Source organism: Nyctereutes procyonoides, unplaced genomic scaffold (genome assembly GCF_905146905.1).
Source record: "Nyctereutes procyonoides isolate TBG_1078 unplaced genomic scaffold, NYPRO_anot_genome, whole genome shotgun sequence".
Classification (NCBI taxonomy): Eukaryota; Metazoa; Chordata; class Mammalia; order Carnivora; family Canidae; genus Nyctereutes; species Nyctereutes procyonoides.
Window position 1 is genome coordinate 63,848,125 of NW_026575043.1, and position 23,391 is coordinate 63,871,515.

At 48.7% G+C, this 23,391-nt stretch overlaps 2 protein-coding genes across 7 annotated transcripts in view; both read right to left on the reverse strand.

Annotated features, from left to right (window-relative positions):
* Positions 1-631, reverse strand: part of GOLGA3 (golgin A3) — a 43,083-nt gene extending 42,452 nt beyond the window's left edge. For 2 of the 3 annotated variants that reach the window (XM_055321905.1, XM_055321900.1), the window contains exon 1: positions 300-549. The gene's annotated coding sequence lies outside the window, so the exon portion shown is untranslated. The other variant, XM_055321903.1, reaches the window with a different exon arrangement.
* Positions 632-9,163: 8,532 nt separating this feature from the next.
* The window catches only part of CHFR (checkpoint with forkhead and ring finger domains), a 30,046-nt gene continuing 15,818 nt past the window's right edge, over positions 9,164-23,391 (reverse strand). For 3 of the 4 annotated variants that reach the window (XM_055321924.1, XM_055321921.1, XM_055321920.1), the window contains 11 exons: positions 22,261-22,420; positions 21,244-21,398; positions 20,992-21,154; positions 19,080-19,222; positions 17,842-17,958; positions 17,082-17,165; positions 16,362-16,432; positions 15,302-15,389; positions 12,827-12,934; positions 11,395-11,467; positions 9,164-10,318 (listed from right to left, as the gene is read on the reverse strand). In XM_055321924.1, coding sequence (XP_055177899.1) covers positions 10,276-10,318; positions 11,395-11,467; positions 12,827-12,934; positions 15,302-15,389; positions 16,362-16,432; positions 17,082-17,165; positions 17,842-17,958; positions 19,080-19,222; positions 20,992-21,154; positions 21,244-21,398; positions 22,261-22,420 — 1,205 coding nt within the window. In that variant the 3' untranslated portion in view covers positions 9,164-10,275. Of the gene's footprint in view, positions 10,319-11,394; positions 11,468-11,911; positions 12,638-12,826; positions 12,935-15,301; positions 15,390-16,361; positions 16,433-17,081; positions 17,166-17,841; positions 17,959-19,079; positions 19,223-20,991; positions 21,155-21,243; positions 21,399-22,260; positions 22,421-23,391 lie in introns of those variants that run through there. The other variant, XM_055321923.1, reaches the window with a different exon arrangement.

Here is a 23,391-nt window from a genome sequence, read left to right on the forward strand (position 1 = left end):
TCCGCCCCACAGAACTTCGGCAACAGGACACGTCCTCCCGCCGCGCACCCCGCCGGGGTCCGCGCACACAGCGCTCCGGACGGCTCGCCCAGCGGCTCTTCGGGCTGCCGCCCCGCCACACGCCGCAGGCCGGCTCCAGGCCCCGCGTCCACCAGCGGCGAGCGGCCGGACCGACCCCGGGCGGAGCCCGGCCTCCGCCTCGACTGCGCCGCGGCCCTCCGCCCCCAGGCCCCGCCCCCGGCGGCCCCGTGCCCTCCCAGGCCGGAGCACCCGCCCGGGCACCCGCCCGCGACCCTCACCCGGGTGCTGCGGCAGCTTCGGCGGCCGCGCTGCTCCGGCGGAGACGTGGCCGCGCGGGGGGCGGGGCGCGGGGCGGCGACGAGCTAGAGCCGTCCGGAAACAACCCGCGCGCGCTGCCTCCGTTCCGGACGACGGACGTCCTCTCCTGCCTGCGGACGGCGCCCCCAGGCCCGGCAGCCCCGGCCGAGGCGCGGCGTTCGGGAGCCCACCCACAACTGACGCGAGACAGATTCCGAACGTACGCGGGGAACGTACGCGGGTGTCCACCGGGCGGAAGCGCAACTTCTGGACCTGCACGATCTACTCTGGCGGGAAGCTAGAGGAGCGCACTTCCGGCGGAAGTGGCGTGGCCAGGGCGCGGAGCTCCGCCCCGCCCCGCCCCGCCCCGCCCACCTGTCAGGCTGTGGGCGTGGTCGCGTCGGCCCGGCCCCCTCGGGGGCGTGGCCAGGTGGTGCCTGCGGAAGGCGGGGGCCCGGGGGCGTGCGGCGGGGGGTTACGGGGCTGGCCTCTGCGGACCCCCAGATCGCGCCCCGCACCCCACCTCCTGGCCTCTTCTCATTCATGTTTCAGGTGCCAAAGCAAGAGTGACGCCCCCTGTGGGGCCACAGCAATGTCCTACCTTTTCTTTTTTATTTATTTTTCTATTTTTTATTTATTTATTTACTTATTTATTTATTTATTTATTTATTTATTTATTTTCTTTTATTTATTTATTTATTTTTTTTTTTTTTGGTCCTACCTTTTCAAACAACAACACGTCGTTGGCCTGGGGCCTGCGGGGCAGTGAAGGCTTGTTCTTTGTTGTCTTTGCGGATATCAACCTTTTCAGCGCCATTTAACGAAAAACGGACCTCTCTCCGCTCACCTGCTTCTGCACACTTGTGCACAGTTGGATGCCCCTGCGGGGTGTTTCTGGGTCCCCTGTGGCCTGTCACTTTGTCTACACCGTGCTGTCTACACCGCTACCCACACCCCTCTGTCTACACCGCTCTGCCTACACCACAGCCTCCCACATGGCAGTGGTGCAGCAAGCCCTGTCACTGGGTAGGCTGTTTCTCTCACTCTGCTCGTTTTCAGGATTTTTCCAGGTATTTACGGAACCATGCATATAAATTTTAGAATAAACTTGTCTGTGTCTATAAAAATCCTGAGCTTCTGATAGAATTGCATTGAAATCAGAGGTCAGTTTGGGGAGAATTGACATCTTTACTATGTTAGGACTTCCAGTCAGTGAACACGGTGTGTCTCTCCATTTATTTAGGCCTTCTCTGACTTTTTTTTTTTTTCCTTCTCTGACTTCTTTAAACATTTTGTAGTTTTGATCATACAGATCCTGTACATGTTGTTAAGTTTATACTGAAGTATTTGATTTTCTTTGCAGTAATTGTAAATGTTTTTTTTTTAATTTTTTATTTTATTATTTATGACAGTCAGAGAGAGAGAGAGAGGCAGAGACACAGGCAGAGGGAGAAGCAGGCTCCATGCACCGGGAGCCCGACGTGGGATTCGATCCCGGGTCTCCAGGATCGCGCCCTGGGCCAAAGGCAGGCGCCAAACCGCTGCGCCACCCAGGGATCCCTGTAAATGGTTTTGTGGGGACACCTGGGTGGCTCAGTGGTTGAGCGTCTGCCTTCGGCCCAGGGCATGATCCTGGAGTCCCGGGATCAAGTTCCACATCGGGCTCCCTGCATGGAGCCTGCTTCTCCCTCTGCCTGTGTCCCTGCTTCTCTGTGTCTCTCATGAATAAATAAATAGAATCTTAAAAAAAAAAAAAAAAGGAAATGGTATTGTGTGTGTGTGTGTGTGTGTGTGTTTTAAGATTTTATTTATTTGAGAGAAAGAGACAGAGATAGCAAGAGAGCTGGAGCAGGGAGGAGAAGGAGAAGCAGGGACACCTCCCACCCCTAACCCAGGATCCTGACGTGAGCTGAAGTCAAATGCTCAATCCATTGCCACCCAGGTATCCTGGTATTGTTTTAAAGTATGGTTTCCAAAAGAAAAAAAAAAAAAGTATGGTTTCCACACTTAGTTGTTAGTATATAGAAATGTGATTAAATGCTGTGTGTTGACCTTATATCCTGAGAACTTGCTGAACTCACCTATTTTAGGTTTTTCCTTATAAATTTCTCAAAATCTTCTACATAGACCATCATGGCATCTGTAAATGGAATTTTTTTAATATTTTATTTATTTATTCATGAGAGAAACACACAGAGAGAAAGGCAGAGACACAGGCAGAGGGAGAAGCAGGCTCCATGCAGGGAGCCCCGACACAGGACTCAACCCCCGGTCTCCAAGATCACACCCTGGGCCAAAGACGGCACTAAACTGCTGGGCCACCAGGGCTGCCCTGCAAATGGAAATTTTAACTCAAAATGATGATGGACATAAGTGCAGAAATGTGCAAAACTATGAAAATTTTACAAGAAAACAGAGGAAAAATCTCAGGCCTGAGAGGGCTTGGTGAAGTGTTTTGGGACATGATTCTACAAAAGAACAAAATTAATAAATTGGACTTCACCAAAATTAAAAGCATTTGTTTTGAGAAAGATTCCACTAAAATGATGAAAAGACAAGCTACACACAGTTAGAAAATATTTGCAAACCATATATTACATAAAGGACTGGTATCTATGATATATTATGAACTCCCAAAAGTTAAAAAGAAAAAATGCAGTTAGAAGATAGGCCAATATGGGATCCCGGGGTGGCGCAGCAGTTTGGCGCCTGCCTTTGGCCCAGGGCGCGATCCTGGAGACCCAGGATCGAATCCCACGTCGGGCTCCCGGTGCATGGAGCCTGCTTCTCCCTCTGCCTTGTGTCTCTGCCTCTCTCTCTCTCTCTCTCTCTCTCTCTCTCTCTCTCTCTCTGTGACTATCATAAATAAATAAAAAAAATTAAAAAAAATAAGATAGGCCAATATAAGAAGAGGCAATTAATTGAAAAGAATGTTAAGACAGCAAACAAGCTTGTGAAAATGTTTAACATCTCTAGCCGTTATAAAAAAGAAAATTAAGACCACCTCAAGGGATCCCTGGGTGGCGCAACGGTTTGACGCCTGCCTTTGGCCCAGGGCGTGATCCTGGAGACCCGGGATCGAATCCCACGTCGGGCTCCCGGTGCATGGAGCCTGCTTCTGCCTCTGCCTCTCTCTCTTTCTCTCTCTGTGACTATCATAAATAAATAAAAATTTAAAAAAAAAGACCACCTCAAGATCTTACTACACACATCTATCAGAGTAGCTAAAATAAATAGTACCAATAGCAAATGCTGGCAATTATGTGGATAAACTAGATTTTTCATACTTAACTGTGGGGCTATCAAATGGTATAGCCACTCTGTAGTTTGGCAATGTCTTTAAATTAAACATATATTTGATTGTATGACCCAGCAACAGCACTCCTGGATATTTATCTCAGAGAAATGAAACTTAGATCCGCATGAAAACCTGAGCACTGTTGTTTACCACACTTTTTTTTTGTAATAGCTCAAAACTGGAAACAACCAAAATCAGACCAAGCTCGCAATGCACAAATGGTTAAACTGTGGAGCATCCACATCCCTGGACTCTCTTCAGCAATAACAGAGGGTATTGTAACAACTTAGGCAATCTCCAAGGCATTATGCTGAGGGAAAATATCTCAAAGGAACTATACTGTATTACATGCTTTCATTTACATAATATTTGTGAAACAATATGATGACAGAGATGGAAAACAGATTAGTGGTTGCTAAGGAATGCTGGGTGTGGGGTGGCTCAAGCAGAGCAGGAGACAGGTCTCTGCATCCTGAGCTTTGGACACTAGCGTGTTTCCTGGTTTTGAGCTTATACTACAGCTGTGCGAGGTGCAACCTGTGTGGGAAGCTGGAGAAACAAATTACGGGTAAAATGTGACAGACAACACTAAATGAAACACATATGAGCCTATATATCAATGACATATCCATGCAGGGAAAAATGCTAATTAAGTAAAAATGTTGTTATTAAAGGTCTTATTAAAAAAACAAATAAAGGTCTTATTTACATACAATATAGCTTACCCATTCTATGTGTACGATTCAATTTCTTAGGTAAATTTACAGTTTATATTTACTACATTTTAGTAAATAAAGCTGGATTTACTGCATCGCAGTTAGAAAACATTTCCATAACCCCCAAAGGATCCCTCTTGTTCGTATACATGCAGTCCCCCCAACACCCCTTCCTCTGACAACCACTAACTACTGTCCCTCTCCATGTATCGGACTACTCTGGATGTTTCATAAAAAGAATCACACAGGGGATCCCTGGGTGGCTCAGCGATTTGGTGCCTGCCTTTGGTCCGGGGCACGATCCTGGAGCCCAGGATTGAGTCCCAAGTCAGGCTCGTGGCATGGAGCCTGCTTCTCCCTCTGCCTGTGTCTCTGCCTCTCTCTCCCTCTCTCCCTCTCTCTCTCTCTCTCCATATATATATATATATATATATCAGGAATAAATAAATAAAATCTTTAAAAAAAAAGAATCACACAATACATGATATTTTGTGACTGCCTTCTCTCTTACTCAGCATTAGGTTTTGAGAGCCATTCATTTTTAGCATGTATCAGAACTTTGTTCCTGTCTACAAATGAATAATATTGCACTGTCTGGATACACCATGTTCTGTTATCCATGCAACTGTTGGTGGACACGCTGCAGTGCCTTGAAGTGCTGGTCAATGCTCTAAGTGTAGGGTTAGCTGGGGAGCAGGAGATGGCACCCCTGCTCCAGTCCAGCTTCATGTGGGAAAGATCAGCCTCTCAGGGCATAATTCATGTAAAGGAAACTGTGTCAGTAGGAGGGCCTGACACTTATATCAGGCTATCATGCATTCATTCAATCACTATTTTTTTATTTTTATTTTTATTTTTTTTTTCATTCAATCACTATTAATTGTAGCCTACCATACTCCAAGTCTTAGACCCTGTATACAATCCCTGCTGGTGCTTACAACCTACCAGAGAACCAGACAGCAAACAGACACAAAAGACAGGAAGTGAGGAGTTCAGAAAAAGGCAGCATAAAGAAACAGACATGCTGCTATATTAGATAGAGTGTTCAGGGAGGCCCTCAGATGAGTTTGAATGGACATGAGAATAAAGCAGGGACATGTGCAGGTCACTGTGGGAACAGTGTCTTAGATGAGGGAACAGCAAGGAGAGCCACATGTTTAAAGATTTCTTTCTTTTTTTAAGATTTTATTTATTTATTCATGAGACACACACACACAGAGAGAGAGAGAGAGAGAGAGAGACAGAGACAGAGACAGAGACACAGGCAGAGGGAGAAGCAGGCTCCATGCAGGGAGCCTGATGCAGGATCTGATCCTGGGACTCCCTGGGCTGAAGGCAGGCGCCAAACCCGAGCCACCTAGGGATCCCCTGTTTAAAGATTTCTTTGAGGAAGTCATAGTTGAGCTAAACTTGAATAACAAAAAGGCAGGCATGTAAGGGTCTGGGCACTAGGGTTACTAGGAAAGGAGTCAGCACATTTGGAGTGAGAGGGGGTCTGCAATGAGGGGTCAAGCTGCACAGGGTCTGCCAGATGGGTGGGAAACCACTGATGAGTTTCAAGCTCATCATTTTCAGGAGACGAAAAATATTTTTAAAAATGAGCTCGCGCATGAGGCTTATCAGGGAGGCAGTAAGGGGCAGTTTTTCCCCTGTGCGTCAGGGAAGACCCCATCAGTGACGCCTACACCAAGTCTGCATTCATCTTCACACTCAACACCAGCCAACAGCTCCGCCATCACTAGATGTTTGCCCAAGTCAGATGTTTGGGCCAAGTGTAGAACAGTGAACAAGGGGGATCCCTGGGTGGCGCAGCGGTTTGGCGCCTGCCTTTGGCCCAGGGCGCCATCCTGGAGACCCGGGATCGAATCCCACGTCGGGCTCCTGGTGCATGGAGCCTGCTTCTCTCTCTGCCTCTCTTTCTCTCTCTCTGTGACTATCATAAATAAATAAAAATTAAAAAAAAAAAAAAAAAAGAACAGTGAACAAGGCAGGAAGATTCCTGCTCTGGATCTTCGAAGGGGGAGACAAACAGCAGTAAGCACGTTTACTCTCCAACAATAACAAAGCAGGGTGGCAGGAGGTGGAGGGTCCAGGGAGGCCCATCTGGGGAGCCGTGTCACAGGAAGATGTGACCTCCTGGTGCTCTGCAGGGTCCAGGGGCGGGAGGGGCCCTGCAGGTGGCCTGGGCTGAAGGGGTGATTTTCCAGGAAGGGGCAGGGCCACTGTCCTGTTATTCTTTGCTATGCAACAAGCCACCCCAAAACGTGGTGGCTTCAAACTATATAGGTTTTCACAGTTTCATTGTTCAGGTGCAATCATGTACTGAAAAAGTGTTGTAACAGACTTCTTGGGATGCCTGGGTGGCTCAGTGGTTGAGCATCTGCTTTTGGCTCAAGGCGTGATCCAGAGTGCCAGGATCGAGTCTCACATTGGGCTCCCTGCGTGGAGTCTGCTTCTACCTCTGCCTGTGTCTCTGCCTCGGTCTGTCTCTCATGAATAAACTAAATCTTAAAAAAAAAAATTCTTTCCAGGATAAACAAAAACAAAACCAGATGACCCTGATTTGTAGCATTTGCCAGTTTCTGTGGTATGAATCCTCCCTGAGCAGGGTCAACCTACCAATTTGCAGTCCACAAACAGGTGAGTGGACAGGGGTGTGCACCATCCTGGAGAACTGACATGCAGACTTATCAATGCAAATACCCATGGGAGCACACGCGATGGTTGGATGGAGTGAATTCATTAGGAAGGGATGAGTCCTGAGTGCTTATGACCTTTGTTTTTAACATGACTTATGAATTCCAAATGTTTATGATTTTTAAATGACTATCTTTAAGTTACTGGGTCACGACATTCCTCAGACCAGGACAGTGGTCTCCTGGGAGCTGGCAAGACAGCTCTTCTGTGGGTCACCAGGGCTCAGCTGGCCAATCTTTAGAACCGAGTCTCTCTCAGGATCCTCTGAAAAGCCATGACAGCAGCTGAACGCAGAAAGGATTGCACATGGCCTGCTCTGCTGCATTCACTTTTGCCAATGTCCCAAGAGATAGGATGGCGTCAGAGAGGGCTGACTAGGAGCACTCCCATGTGCATCAAGGTCCTGGGGATTAATTCCGCAGGGAGCTGTGAATCTCAAAAGTGTGTCTGGGCTCCTCCGTGTCCCCACCCCACCCCACACACGCTGGCAAGCCCAAGGAGAGTAACTGAGACCTGGCATTACCTCTGGGCCACTGCCAGCAGTTCCCATTAGCGTCAGGCCTCCCTCAGCAGGCTGAGGTCTGACAGGCTGTCTGACCTTTCTGGGCTCAAGCCCCAGAGCTACTGACCCGCAGCTGGTCTGCTTTCCTGGTGAGTCCTACTGACAACCCCTGACACTTACCTTCCCCTGGCCGGAGGCTGCCCCACCTGCCTGTGGAGTGCTGACGGCCCAGGAGGCTGTGGTCTGGCCTATTAGTGATTAGGACAGGAATGGGTTTCCATTTGAACCAGTGGGGAAGTTCACTTGCTTTTGGGCATTCAGTTTCCTGCATCCAGCCACACGTGAAGCCAGGTCTACGCTGGACTTTCTAACTGCACTCAGTCTGCCACTCACTTTTTTCTCTCAGCCTGAGGTTGGCTTCCTGCTGCTGGTATCCACCAGACATCCTGATTCAGAGCTGGGCTCCTCTGGGCCTCCTCTCTGCAGCGGCAGGAGGACCCTCTCAACTTCTCTCCCGGTTTGCTTGCTTCCCTGGGGCAGAATCCACTAACACCGCTCTGCTCTCACATGTGAGCCTGCGCTGACATGAGCTGCTGGATTCTGGCTGTGCCCAGGAAGGCCTCCACAGCATCAATGGCTTCCCTCATTGCTCAGACCTGCGGGCCAGGAAGGACTAGTGTGCAGCCCCTTCGATGGTGCACCGCAGATGGGGGTGTGGGCAGGGCTGGCCCCTCTTCTCATGGGGACACAAGTCTGGGGACGGGCTGGGTGAGGCTGTGGAAGGAGGGGACAGGGAGCAAGCAGCAGAGAGCCAGTGGGGCCTGCTCCAGGCTTGGCCCAAGCACCTGTAGACCAGCACATTCTTGAGGTGGCCACTCACACCCAGGCAGCCTGTGCCACCTAGACACCCCCCCCACCCACCCACGGGGATCCAGCCCAAACGTGGGCTGGCTACTAGGTGGGGTGGGAGGGTGTTGCCAAATAGGAACTGATAAAAACATGAGTGCACATCCACCCAGGTCTGTGAAATAGCCCAGAGAACAGCTGCCCTGGCCCCGAGGCTCCACCTATGAGCCAGAGCAGATAAGCTCTGTTCTGACCCCAGCACTTATTAGGAAAGGGGAGGTCCAGGGGTTGGTCCACAGAGTCGGCCCTGCCCTATGTAACCCGCAGTCTAAAGGGACCTGTGTCCTATCCTTCACAGAAGGAGCCAGTGCAGCCCAAGTGAAGTCACACGTTCTGTTTAAACCCAGGCTTAAAGAGCTGGCATATCCCTCAGAAGCCGCACTTTTGTTTTTACTCTTTCAAAAGAGAAGGGAGTGATGATGTGAAGGGCAGGCCTCACTCCTGCACAGGCTAAGCCCAGGGCAGAGACATGAAGCCACAGCTTCCATATGCGACTGAAAGGCTGTTACTTTGGGCTGGTGGACCCACAAGATGCTGTGCCTTCCCCTCTTCCCTAGGTGCTTAGACCTAGGCCTCAAGCCCATGTCCCATGTGCCTACAGGTCCTATTCAGCCCACATGGCTCATTAGACAGACTCTCAGTGGCATTCAATCAGTAACCAGTGAGGCCTGTAGCCTGTGCACCGTGACAGCAACAAGCGCATTGCAGCTGACACACAGACAAATGTGTGGGAAGAGAAACAGACACGGCTTGTTTATTAGAATGCAGGGAGGAGGAGGCCTCTTCCATAAACACGGTGCTGCTTCTCAGAGTCTGTATCAAGAGCAAGACAACAGTTGAAAATCCTATTCCTGAGAAGCAAAAAGTTACAATTTTGCAAACAAAAATAATAGATGATCTCAACAAAAGATAAAAAACATTTTTCTTTTTAACAAAGAACAAAACTTCAAGTATTATTCCAGATGACATGGCAAACCCAACGCAGGACAGGACTAGTGGAGGCAAAGGTCCCTCGCACTTCTGTGGAAGGAGCTGCTCCCGAGGCTGGGGCATTAGCAGGGAGGAAGTGAGGGTGGTGGGGCATGGGGGCGGCTCAGTGAGGCCTGCAGCTATGCCCACAGAATAAGAAGTAGGCACCAAAGCTTCGCTTCCTGGCAAGTGCTCCCCGTCCTCTGCCCTCCTGGGACAAGGCCACGCACTTAATGCTGGGTGTCTAGGGTTAGCGGTTCTGGACATCATTTTTTCTTTTTTAATAAACGGAAACATGTTTATTCTTTCAAATATTCTACTATCCCAATTTTAGTCAATTTGTAAATTATAAATTATATTACTTGTGCTACAGTTTGTGATAAATCTTACTAAAAGATAAGCACCAAACCTATTACAAAAAAGCCTAAGATGCTGTGGCTTTCCCCACAGCAGGACGCTCGGGTGCACCCTGCAGGCTGTAAACTTTTGCTCCCTTTCCCTTAAACAACAGACTTTCCTTTTTTCTCCCACAAAAGATTTCTTGGAGAGAGATGTCTATGTTAAGCATAGTTTTGGGAGGGGACATCAGACAGCGGTTCCTCTGCTTCAAGTGCTCCAGGCGTCCCCGAGCACGTCCTCCTCAGAGGAGGGGTGCATCGTGCTGCCCAGGGCTCCCAGGCTGCTGGGGTGGGGCTGGGAGGTCTCACTGAGAAGGTCTTGCCCCACAAGAGCCACCTGCCGGACGCAGAGACCCCCAGAACGCCCTGGGGGTGGTAAAATGCCCGTAGAATGTTTGTATCCAGTATTTTCTGAAACATGCTGTCATTAACCTCCAATATCCCCAGGCCACCTTCGTGCCTCCTAGATGCTTAGTTCTTGAACCTTGTCTGTTCACAGATATGATTGAATTTCCTGTAAGGAGAAAAGGGTGAAATTACACAAGAAGTATTCAAGCAAGTCGGTCCTGTAGTCACAAGCTGAAAGAACCTGATGAGAGGCTGACTGTGCACAAGGGGCAGCATGCAGTAGCATATTTTTAGTACCATCAAAGAAATCACCCCAAGGCAGGCTTCTTTTTCCTTTTTAAATTTTCAAAGTCAGATATTTTAGATAATTTTCTCAGAAGAGATTCAGAGCTCCCAAACCTCCTCAGGGCCACCCTGCAGGACCGACACATTGGCCTGCTGGCTACGGCACACCGCCTCCCTTTGTGAAGACAAGCACACCTTCACTATCCTTGTGTTTTTATTAAGATGGGCTGGTTACTAGTTGTTATTTCTTTCCCTATAGCGAAATGGTCTCCTGTACACTGTCTATTGTCAAATACAAAACAAGGTTTTTCTTCCATAGAATCAGTCCTTGAGTAAAGGCCACACTCTCAGTGGCTCTGACTTGAACCACAAATGACTGGGGATCAGAATGGCCTCAAGCAGCATCTGTCACTGACTTACGTTATCACCTGGCCCACAGTCTGAAAGAGGAGGTGGACTTACACCTATGGACGACCCCACCTGGAGATCCACATCAGTAAATGAGAGCAATCAGACACCTGCTCATGGCACCAAAGACAGACCCAGGGCAGCACAGGCTGGAGGCTCAGCTCTCAGCGACCACAGCCGCAGGTTCAGAGTGCTAACCCTCTGGGGTGTCAGCAGGGAATGACAGCTGCTTTCTGCAAACACTTTAGGACGTGAGAATAGGGTTTTAAAACAATCAATAGTACTATTTCCTATGCCCCGTGACTGTATACAAATAAAATGACAAAAACCACTCTATTTACAAGTAAATAATTAACTAGTTCATAAACATCCCCAAAAGCTTGGGCTGAGGTATCAACTCAGCCCAAGCACATAAAGAAAAAAGTCACTTTTCTGTTAGGAAAAGGGGTGTGTGTCTCTCCGTAGGGTGTCCATATGACACCCCTTCCCCAGCCCTGAGGACCTGTGCCAACACTCGGGCCCCCGGCCATCAGAGCGCATCTCACTCACATTGCATGGTGGGCCTTCACCTGAGTGCGGCAGTTGCGCCCCCAATAGCAATCAGGACGGGATGTTACAGCCACTAGGAAGAGAAAACAGGACGCGTGTAATGGACATTACGCTCACAAGCTCAGCCATCTGAATTTAAAGACTCAAAGGGAGACACAGCAGCAGAAAGGCATTTTGTCACGCTTTATAACTCGTTTCCTTGGCCTGTTCATATTTCAGGAAAGGAAAAATCCCAATTAAAATTATTTAATTGGAAACCCAATTTGGAGGGAATCCCTAGGTGGCTCAGCAGTTTAGTGCCTGCCTTCGGCCCAGGCCATGATCTTGGAGTCCCCGGATTGAGTCCCACGTTGGGCTTCCTGTGTGGAGCCTGCTTCTCCCTCTGCCTGTGTCTCTGCCTCTCTCTTTCTCTGTCTTTCATGAATAAATAAATAAAATCTTTAAAAAAAAAAAAAGAAAGAAAGAAAGAAAGAAAGAAAGAAAGAAAGAAAGAAAGAAAGAAAGAAAGAAAGAAAGAAAGAAAGAAACCCAATTTGGAGCACCTGGGGGGCTCAGTTGGCGAAGCCTCTGCTTTCGGCTTGGGTCATGATCTTGGGGTCCTGGGTATCGAGCCCCATGTCGGGCTCCCTACTCAGAGGGGAGTCCGTTTCTCCCTCTCCATCTGCCCCTTCTCCCCCCATGCTCTTTCATTATGTCTTCTCTCAAATGAATAAATAAAATCTTTAATAAAGGGTGCCTGGGTGGCTCAGTGGTTGAGCATCTGCCTTTGGCTGAGGTCACGATCCGGAGGTCCTGGGATGGAGTCCCACACTGGGCTCCCCATGGGGAGCCTGCTACTCCCTCTGCCTGTGTCTCTGCCTCTCTCTCTCTCGCTCTCACGCATAAATAAATAAAATCTTTATTTTTTTTATTTTTTATATAAAATCTTTAAAAAACCCACACAATTTAAGAAATAAAGACTACAACAGCTGTTTATAGGTCATTTTTATGAATCTTGTTTTGGAAGTCCACATCTTGGCAGACAGGCCCAGAACTTGAGCTGACCCTGGGTCGAGTATGGCTGGAAATAAGCACGGCCCCTTGGGATGCCCGGAGTGCTCAGTGGTTGAGCACCTGCCTTCGGCTCAGTGCATGATCCCGGAATCCTGGGATCGAGTCCCATATCAGGCTTCCCACAGGGAGTCAGCTTCTCCTTCTGCCTGTGTCTCTGCCTCTCTCTGTGTCTCTCATGAATAAATAACATCTTAAAAAAAAAAAGTAAACAACAAAAAAAATAAGCACGGCCCCTACGCAGCCTATCTCTCCAGGTTTGTGCCTGCTGAGGCAGACCTGTGCACCAAGAACACAGAGCAAAGGCGGAGTATCTATGATGTGAAGGAACATAGGAGCCAGTCTAGGCAGAACTGAGTTGGGGGTGAGGGGGCTTCCTTACCTGGCAACTCAGAAGCAGGGATGTTCTGCCGATACTGGTAGGTCAGCTCTCGGAAGCTCCGCAGGCCACAGCAGTAACACAGCACGGTGTTCCCCGTGATTCTGTAATCTGAAAGGAAAACAGCCTCATGTGGGCATGCCGGTCAGCACATGGCATCACGTTTCCAGAACAGTAGAACAGCAATGCCTTTGCAAAGTAGTGGGAAACCAGAGAACCAATCCACACATGGGGCAGAGACAATGGGCCAGACATTTGGAAAACAAGAATAAAACCCACTTATTTCCTCACAGCAGAATATTTCCACTTGGATAAAGATTCAAATATTTTAAAAATTAAAAAAAAGTACTAAGAGGAATGATTTTTAAGACTTTATTTATTTATTCATGAGAGACACACACAGAGAAGCAGAGACACAGGCAGAGGGAGAAGCAGATCCCTGTGGGGAGCCCGAAGTGGGACTCGATCCCAGAACCTCGGGATCACGACCTAAGCCAAAGGCAGATGCTCAACAGCTGAGCCACCCAGGCATCCCAAGAGGAATAAATATTATTTTTCTCTTGAGTTATTTCTAATTATGTCTCATAACAGAACATAAAGACTCCTAACTCTGGGAAACGAAGTAGGGGTGGTGGAAGGGGAGGAGGGCGGGGGGTGCGGGTGAATGGGTGACAGGCACTGAGGGGGGCACTTGACAGGATGAGCACTGGGTGTTATTCTGTATGTTGGTAAATTGAACACCAATAAAAAGTAAATTCATTATTAAAAAAATAATTATGTCTCATAAACCAAACAGCATGCAGGAAAGGACCTGCAAATCTGACTGCCTATAACTTAACACAATGGAAACATATCCATCAAAAGTAAAATAATAGTAAGTTAGTGGAAAACACCTTTACAACACAAATGACAACCATTTGCACCTACAAAGGTATCCTACGAACCTATACTCCCAAATCCAGAGAGCCTAACATGGGCCATGATCACAGATAAGCCAGTGAACCATGACACACAAAGATCTTATATTCTGTAAATGTTCCAACATGGGGAGACAAAAACGATACATCCAGTAAGCCTGTTCGTATTTACAAGACCCGCCAGCCAGTATGGACTTAAGAAGATACTGGTCTTCGCACCTGAGGCATGTCCTTAGGCAGGAGAGTTACTATGGCCAAGTCTCAACTGTGCATACCACTGTCCTCATTTATCCTAATGGAACAATTTCCCAAACCTACCCTACTGCATGGTCACTCAGGAGCTGCAGTGCTGATTCAGACAGTGGAAAGTGGAAAATCCCTTAAATATCCCATTTTGAACTGGCTAAAAAAAAAACATAATACTATGTAATAAAAATCAAGGAACAGATCTTCATTGACACAGAAAAGATCCAAGATATACTGCTGAACAAACAGCAGGCCATAACACGGCACACATGGTAGGGTTTCATTGACGAGGACGGTGTGCATACATGGGCAGGTGCACAGGCCACGCAAGCATCACCACTGGGTACTCAGGTGGAGGGACTGCCAGTCATTTTCACTTTATCCTTTGTACCTCTGTCACTCACACATCTTTGTGAGCCATGTCAGCTTTACAGACACATTAAAAAACTCATGGAGTTCAGGCTCTGATGATAGGTCTGGGCAGTCCCAGGGCTACTGCAGCAGAGAACACCCGAGACACTTGTGAGAATGTGTCCATAAGACAGAAACTGCTTAGAACAATTCCCAGCGACTTCTAAAGTCTTTCACGATAATGTATGTTTTAGGAAAAAAAAAAAAAAGTCATTCGGGGCACCTGGGTGGCCCTGTGGGTTGAACATTTGACTCTAGATTTTGGTTCAGGTCGTGATCTCAGGGTTGTGGGATGGAGCCCCACATTGGGCTCTATGATCATTGGGGAGTCTGCTGGAGATCTCTTCCTTCCTCCCTCTCCCTCCCTCTGTACTCCTCCCCGAACACACATGTGCTCCTTCCCTCCCTCTCAAATAAATAAATAAAATCTTTAAAAAACAAAAAGGCATCTGCTAAATTTTCTGCAGCTCCCTCCCTCAGTGACAAATCACATTTCACAATGTGATACCGGATGCCCTGAGAGGCAGGGCAAGCCTGCACTAAGTCACCAACACAGCAAGTGAGAAGCCAATGAGGACCCTGAGTGCTTGGGAACAACCAGTCTCAGAATCTCCATGCAGCGCCAACAGATGGTGGAGTCTGGGTCTCTTCTGCTGTGCCCCTCCTTCCCCCATGGCAGAAAAGATACTGGAATGGATCATGTGGGCTCAACTAACTTTAAAAAAAAAACCCAAAAGTACTAGCACTTTCTGTCTGCCTCTGTCAGGCTGCGCAGGGGGGAAGGCTGTGCCTGTGGAAGGCAGCTGGGCAAGAGCAGCCCAGTTCCGCCTGGCAGGTTCTACTGCTTCACAGGAGGCCAAGGCATCACCTCTAGAGAGAGGAAAGCAAGTGCAATGATGCTTACCAGATAGTAAAAACGCTCCCCTCTGCAAAGCCACCAGACTTTCTGTCAACATATTTTTCCACGTCAAACCCCTGGTTGCCAGATAATTCTGTGATTAGGAAGAAGGGAAATCTTAGATACTAGTTTGGAAAAAGAAACACTAAAATGACAAGAAGGCAAACGTTTCATAAAAGGTCCTTGAAATGGGTAACACCACAGCACAAGTAAGTTAAACATAGCAGCTAAAGGGAGTGCTGTACACAGTTGTAGCGCTCTGCTTCCAAGACCATAGGACACCTGAGACAGCCCAAGGACTAGGATGCCCAAGACTGACAACATGCTCACCATCTAGTTCACAAGGGTCCTCGTCTGAGACACTGTTCAGAACCTCAAAAGGAAAGCTAGCTTCAGATATTTGAACGTGTGAGTTACCACGTTCTCTCTAAAACTCTGCAAAGACATTCCTTGCACAGGAGTGGTGAGACACCCAACCTTGGCCAGAGCAGCCCTTGGGCAGCAACAGATCCACAATCACAGAACGAAGCTGGTTCTGGATCTACATGCTGCCCTCCGGAAACACAGAGTTCTTGGTTCCTCCTGTGAGCATCTATGGGACATCTAACCAGACTGGCTCGTCATGCAGGCGAGAAGGCCCATGGTCTCGCTTGTGCAACAACACGGCACATAAATGGGATAAAGGCATGACACTCGGCCAGGGACGGATGTGCACATTAAACATTGAAATTCTAAGAGCCAGGTCAGCTTCCTAAAACATGGAAAGGAGCATGTCAGAAAGGAGGAAGCCAAAGGCCCTGGTTCCACCAACTGGCCACCCCACTCCCCACCCAGACCCAGGAACTCTCTGGTTGGGGCAAGCAGGCACTGGCACCAAGTCCTACAGATTCATGACATGATGGACATGAAGGAAACCCCTCCACTGGGGAAGATGGGAAAACACAGCAAAGCACCAATGTGGTGCACTAATAAGTTGGCAGTCCTAGAAATAGCCATTAGAACTCTGGAAATCCTTGGGTCCTCTATGCACCTGAGCTCCAGCCACACCTGTTTGGGGCTCCATTACCTTCAGGACGTCTGACTCGTAGTGGTTGTTGCTCAGAACCCCGTCCAGACACCTGTCGCCCAGGTCTAGCTCTGCCAAATGGAGGGAAACAAAGTCATACGTCTTACAGAAAGCATCATCACTGAGGCTAACATAAATACATTTTCTTTCTTACAGAGTCTAGAAAGAACAAAAAGTTCCCGTTTAAAATGAGAACAGGGGACGCCTGGGTGGCTCAGCGGTTGAGCATGCCTTTGGCTCAGGGCATGATCCTGGAATCCCAGGATTGAGCCCCACATTGGGCTTCCTGCAGGGAGCCTCCTTCTTCCTCTGCCTATGTCTCTGCCTCTCTCTGTCTCTCTCATGAATGAATAAATCAAATCTTTAAAAAATAAATAAAAAATAAATAAAATGAGAACAGGTACAACAACTTCCATTCCACTCCCTCCCAACATGGACAGCTCTCTCCTCGGTACTTCAAGGTCTGAACACTGCAGCTAGACCGGGCGTTTTCTGTGCTGGTATCCTTAACGTGTAAGGAAACCCTCCCCGACTGAACTCCATGTCCCCACAGCTGTCCTGTTACTGCCTGGTTTCACATTAGCACAGAGTGACACTTGTATGTCAGGAGGAAGTATGGTCACTAATGTTGGCCTTCCCCAACTCAGGCCACGCTATCCGTCACCGCCCTCAAGTGCACCAGATCAGGCTGAAGCAACTCAGCTGGAGAGCCGGCATTACCACAGAATGGGGCCAGGCAGCCAAGGCAGCCCGCCCGGGCGCAGCCCCAGTACAGGTGGCAGAAAGGCTGAAGGCAAACGGCACCTGCAGGACACAGCACAACGGCCAGTCAGGCCACTTCAGTGAGGAATGAATTCAAATAACCATTCAATAAATGACAAATTCAATTGTAATAGCAATCCCAGAATTGCAAATTAAAACACTGTATTTCACGTATTATATTTAAAAGTGACACATCATAGGGCACCCGCGGGGCTCAGTCAGTTGGCTGTCCGACTCTTGGTTTTGACTCAGGTCACGATGTCAGGGTCATGAAGTCGAGCCCCATGTCAGGCTCTGAGATCAGTGGGGAGTCTGCCTGAGATTCTCTCTCTCCCTCTGCCCACCCACTCTCATGCTTGCACACTCTCTTTTAAATAAACAAATAAAAATCTTAAAACAGAAGTGACACATTATAGAAATATTATGGTCTTGGTGTGGGGACAAATATCAGATGCAGACTTCAGAAAGAGAACCACCCATACATGAAAATGAGGTGTGTGACAGAGTGGGTTATCAACTGATGGCAAAGATGATTATTCAACATGATTGTACACGGACAACCGAGTCTGCAGATGAGAAAACACAGCCACGTCTTTACTTCACACCATGCACCACAGTCAACACTGTCCTGAAACCTGAGCCTGGAAGGATGCACAGGACAGGCTCTGTGGCAGGGAGGTTGCTCAGGAAGGCAGTAAATGCTCACACCCTTACTCACACTGCTGGGGGGCGATGCGGGGGTCCTGCTCACGTTCTGCCCTTCGGTCGGGCATGGGCTGGAAGCAGCAGGTGCATATGGCATGGCTTCCTTGCAGGGCGCACACATAATCCTGGGCTGCAGAACAGACAGGACATTTAGGCAGCACATACTGGCACATGGGCAGAAAGAACCAGTCAGACCTACATGGAGAGGAATGGCGGGAAAGCAAACAAGGAAATAGATCCACAAGAAAACCTGGGGAAAACTCAGACCTGTTTTCTTAAATGGCCAAATGATAGCCAATCATTTAAATGAAACATTTTAAATAGAATGAAAAACAAGCAAAGCGATCTTTCAGTTCAGCAGTCGTAGCAAGATTTCAAAGATCCTTGAAGGTTTTCTACCATTTCCTTAGGCCAGAAAGCACACATCATTAAACAACAAAGCAAGTTCTATATTAATCTTTGTGTCTTCCAAATAAACAAGTGATGGGCCTGGTGGGCATGGTGGACATGGCTGGCTGACCCCACTCTAAGAGTTGTGTCCACAGAGCCCAGGCCCTGCATACTTGATGGCCTCATAGGAGGCTCCATCTGTGCACACACACTTGCTGCAGGCCCCATCCCACTGGGGACTTCCATCTGCAATTTGAAAATGATGGGGTCCACCTGAGGAATGGTAGAGTTGGTTTTGTGACCAGGTGGCTCCAGGTCACAATCCTGGGTCAGTGGTCTCATGACAGGCTCAGACCCACAGCAACTAAGAAACTGGGCCCTGTGGGGCCATGCCTACAGAATGGCCAGGGCCAAAAACATAAGATTCCACCTGTATTCTCTCCCTTTCCTGATGGCATCTGGGGACCCAGCCCATTAGAAGCAGGCAGTGGGGCAGAGCTCAGGTTGGCTCTGATGACACCATGACCCGCTGCTGAAAAGAAGCCAGTCTCTCATTTAAGGGGCCCATGTGTGATGGTCATTTCTGCTCTAGCCAGCAACTCTGGGGTGCCAGCTCCCTGAAGCAAATGTCAGGATCAGGACTGAACTCCTAGGAGTGCCCAGGAGCAGGGTCCATGAGACAAGTCAACTCTCTGGTTTCTTAGCCCAAAACAGAACATGAGAAGCAATGGGGTCTGAGAGGTGGCAAGACCATGGAGGCAGTGACAGGACTGGGATAGGAATGGGGGAGGAGCCAGCAAGAATATAGGCTGTGTCCTGGGCAGTCATGGCAGGACAACAGCAGAGAGGGTGGTGTCTCACCTGTCTTGACACTGGTGGAGGTCGACGGTGCATCCCCAGCAGCCTGTGGTACCCCTGGCTCACTGTTAGGCCCTGGGCAGGGGAGGGCCTGCCCACCCTGCCTCCGGTACTCAGGGCACTGCCTGCATACAATGTACGGCTGGCTGCAAGAAAAGCACACAAACCCCTCGATTGTGGGGAAGCACACGGTGGGTGATGGCGACAATGCCCCTAGCCCTTATGACAAGACGAGATCCAGATCCCCAGACTAGAGGCATCTTCTCTGCTCACAGAGAAGTCCTACCCCAGTCCTATCCTAGTGCCTCACACCTCAGCTCTGCACCATCTGCTGCCACCCAGTGTATATGAGGGGCAAGCATGGCATGCCCCACTGGGCACCCAGTGCTCATCCTGGAAGAATAGCACTTGGAGGACTCTGTTCCTTGCCACCTGCTGGCTCCCCTCTGCTGTAAGGATTCCAGACTACCTCATCCCTCTTGGCAGCTCCTAACATATGGAGACTTGTCCTGCCCACTCCTGCTGCTTTGGCATAGCATCCCCCAGAGCATGGCCACTCAGTCCCCACACGGGGCTAGATACACACTCACAGGTTCAATGCTGGGTGAGCTGTGGATGACATCCAGAAGCACACCCAGCTTGCCAAGTGCACTCAGGATTCACCCTGGGCCCCTAAATGTGCCATGGTCGAATGTTGCTGTTCTCTAGGGGCCTTCCAACCTGCCGCAGGAGCCCTGCCCCACTAACTTTATGCACTTCAGTTGAGCTTTCAAAAAAGATAGTTGGTAAAATGGAATCCATAGGAAAAATACAGACTCTTCCCTCACTTGAGCCAGAGAGCAGCTTCCTGAGCCCACCTCTAATGGCAAGAGCCAGCAAAGGAAGAGTAAGGCCCAACTAACACCACTGGTGAGAAGACACTCAACTTCAGTTAGGAACGAGACAGCTGTTATCTCAGGCAACATCAAGTGTGGCCAGGGGTTCCTGACATGCCTCCACAACCCCAGGAAGGCCAGCATTCCATGATGGGCATGGAATGACCCAAGTGCCAGGTCCAGCCCTCTGACCTGACCATTCCACATCCACTCCGCTGGTAGGTACTGTAGCATGGCTTCACAAGTCAGAGTTTTAGAAACACCACAATCCCATCTGTAGAGGAATACTGTGGCTACGTATATGAGTGGCTGGAAGGATACACAAAGAAGTGTTCATGCTCAAGCGATTTTTGATTTCTTCATTTTGCTTGACCACTATTTGTAAATTTTACAAAAAGAAACAAAAAGATAATAAATTTGGAAAATTTGATTTTTGTCTTTCTAAACATGATGCTCCATCTAAAACTCAAGTCTATGGATTTCTGAGTCAGGAAACACCAGCATTTTACAGCAGATAAAATAAGGTCTCCTAGAATTGCATCCTCTTGGCCAGGTGGCCATGGCTTCTCTACAGTAACATCCTGACAACTGAGGATAATGCAACTTATGCCATAGGACTCAACGGTCACTAGATGAGCTACAGAGTAAATGCACTTATGTGGGGCAAAGAACATGTCAAATTGTGACGTTGTCATAGCCAGTGAATCACAGCACCCGACGAGGTGTCAGCAAATAACAGTGTGGGTTGTGGTGGCCATTGTTTTCTAACAGACATCAGCGTCAAACCATTCATTAGCTGCTATACCTGAAACTCAAAGGGTACTGTATATCAATTACACTTCAAAACAGCTGGAAATAAATACAGAAAAGTAACAGCAAAAAATAAATACTGCATGTATACCTGAAGGGGGGGGGGGTTACTGCAGGAGGCATGGGGACAGATACCACCCAGTCACCCGAGTGGGTGGCCGTCCTTGGCTGGCTCAGACTCCATGCTGCCTGTTCAGCTCCCTGCCCCCGAGAACCAGGCAGAGGCTCACCTAACATCGGATGATTCACTGTCCACATCTGACAGCTCCAGCAGATCTTCCGAACTGCCCTCCTCATCAGAGAAAGACCTTCTGACCTTGGGTTGCAACATGTCTTGAGTGATCTTGTTCCTGGCAGCCATGCTCCGCACATCTTCCTCGCTGCGACTCTTGTCTGGAATGCAAAGGCCACAGCTCTACTAGCTGAGGAGCCCCTGGAGACACAGCCATGGTCTCTAGGAGCTAGGCGGGCTCCCCACTTGCCTGGGTGCTGGAGAAGGTAGGCCTCCACCAGGTTGTTCAGGATGTGGTTTTTACAGATCCTCTCGACTGGACAGCGGCAGGTGGGACACCAGGTAGAACGCTCCATCCAGCCTGAGTAGCAGGCTGCACAGAAGGTGTGCATGCAGGGCTGCAGGCTGAGGGCACAAGGACAAGTCTGCAGACACTCCTGCAGAGCACTCGCAGATGGAGCATCTGTCTGCCAGGCCATAGCAGCAGCCCCCAGACACCAGGGCACATGGGGCATGGCCTGTGTGGAGCATGAGAAGCAGGGACCCCAGTTCATACTGTCTTTGCCCAGAGCAGGATGTGGCCTCACTCAGGCTGAGGGTTGGTCACAAAACATAAAAGTGAGCAAATCACCCTCCCACAAAGCTCACTTAACTCCACAGAGCCTGGAAGCCCTGCTTCTCAGGGTGCTCTGCTCCTTGCATATGGCACCCATCGCTGGCTGCATCTGTGTCCTCAGCTGATAAGCTAGGAATGCCACCTGCCTTCCACACCGCACGTGAGAAGAGCTTCCACCTAAACGACCCTAACTTGGTCCTTGCTAATGAAAAGAAATGCCAATCTGTGCTGCAGGAAGGACATTAGAGCAGGCAATAACTCCAGGAATATGAGGAGCATGGACACTGAGTGTGGAAAAGGCCTGTGTTGAAGTGGAAATTTGGACAGGCTCCCACAGAGAAGCAAGGAGAGGGCGTTCCCTAGACTGCTCCAGGGATCCTCATTCTGGGCCTTTTCCTAGGAAAGCTCTGGACAGCTCTTCTGTTCTACTTGGCTCAGATGGGACCAGTGTCGACTGAGATCATCACCGCATCAACCCCACGTACTCTCCTACAGCCTTGGCTACAAGGGTCAGGTGTTTGGCTTGTTGGCCACACAAGTAAAATGCCATGAGTAAGCTCTGCAGAGTGGAACCTGACAGGACCCAGAGGCTCGATTCCCCACGGCTGCTCCCCCCATCTCCCATCCTCCTGCGACATACGGCACGCATACCTCACACAATCATGCAGCAGGTCCTGGCAGATGATGCATGTGAGTGTCTCCTCCATCTTGTCAGGCTTCACAGCCTCAGATCTAACATTCCCAAGGGTGGTGTGGGTGTCTCTACACTGGTCTGCAACCAAGAACTGCAGGGTCAGGTCAGGGTCCCCACCTGTGAGAGAAACAGATGCGTTCTGACCACCTGTTTTATGAACACCTTGACCTAAGGAGAGAAGACAGAGCTCTCCCCAGTGTTTGTATTTTAAAGGGCGTTTTTAAGATGGCCTAAAAGAAGTCTTATATTCCAATATATTTTAGTTTTGTTTTAGGGAGGCCTGGTTAGCTCAGTGGTTGAGTGTCTGCCTTTGGCTCAGGGCATGATCCTGGGGTCCTGGGATCGAGTCCCACATCGAACTCCCCACAGGGAACCTGCTTCTCCCTCTACTTATATCTCTGCCTATTCTCTGTGTGTCTCTCTTGAATAAATAAAATCTTTAAAGAAAAAAAATTTTGTTTTAGAACAGTTAATGACACAAAAAAGAGGCACTCAGGATACATGCTTAAAAAATAAAGACCATTTATCCCCCAGTATATTTGTGTAATGTCATTTTTTGTTTAAACAAAAAACGTGATTTGTATACACATGGGAAAGTACACTCTTATGGTACCAGGAGTTGTGGATTTTTTTCCTTTTCTTCTGGTGGTGTTCTAGAGTGCTCCTGTGTTGCTAACTACAGATTAATTTTTATTTTTAATTAAAGAAATACTTAAACACAATTTACAAAGTCAAATATTTAAAAGAAAACAAAAGTAGCAGCCCTCTGCCTTGAACTACACTCCTCTGAGTTAACATTTGTGTTTTTAGCTACTTTTCCTGGTAAGGACCTCTGTGTTTCTGACTGTGATGCTATGTTTAGGTTGATTGATTTTAATTTTTTTTCTCTTTTTAAAAATATTTTATTTATCCATTCATGAGAGACACAGATGCAGAGACATAGGCAGTATCTTCCCAGAGCCTCCCAGTCTTACTGCTCCAATCTGCGTGCTGCTCTCAGGCCTATGGCACAGCCAGTGCCCCACCAAACATTCCCAAGTGTTTTTTACAATCATTTTAACTTAGACTTTTTAAGTGAAGATTTTTCT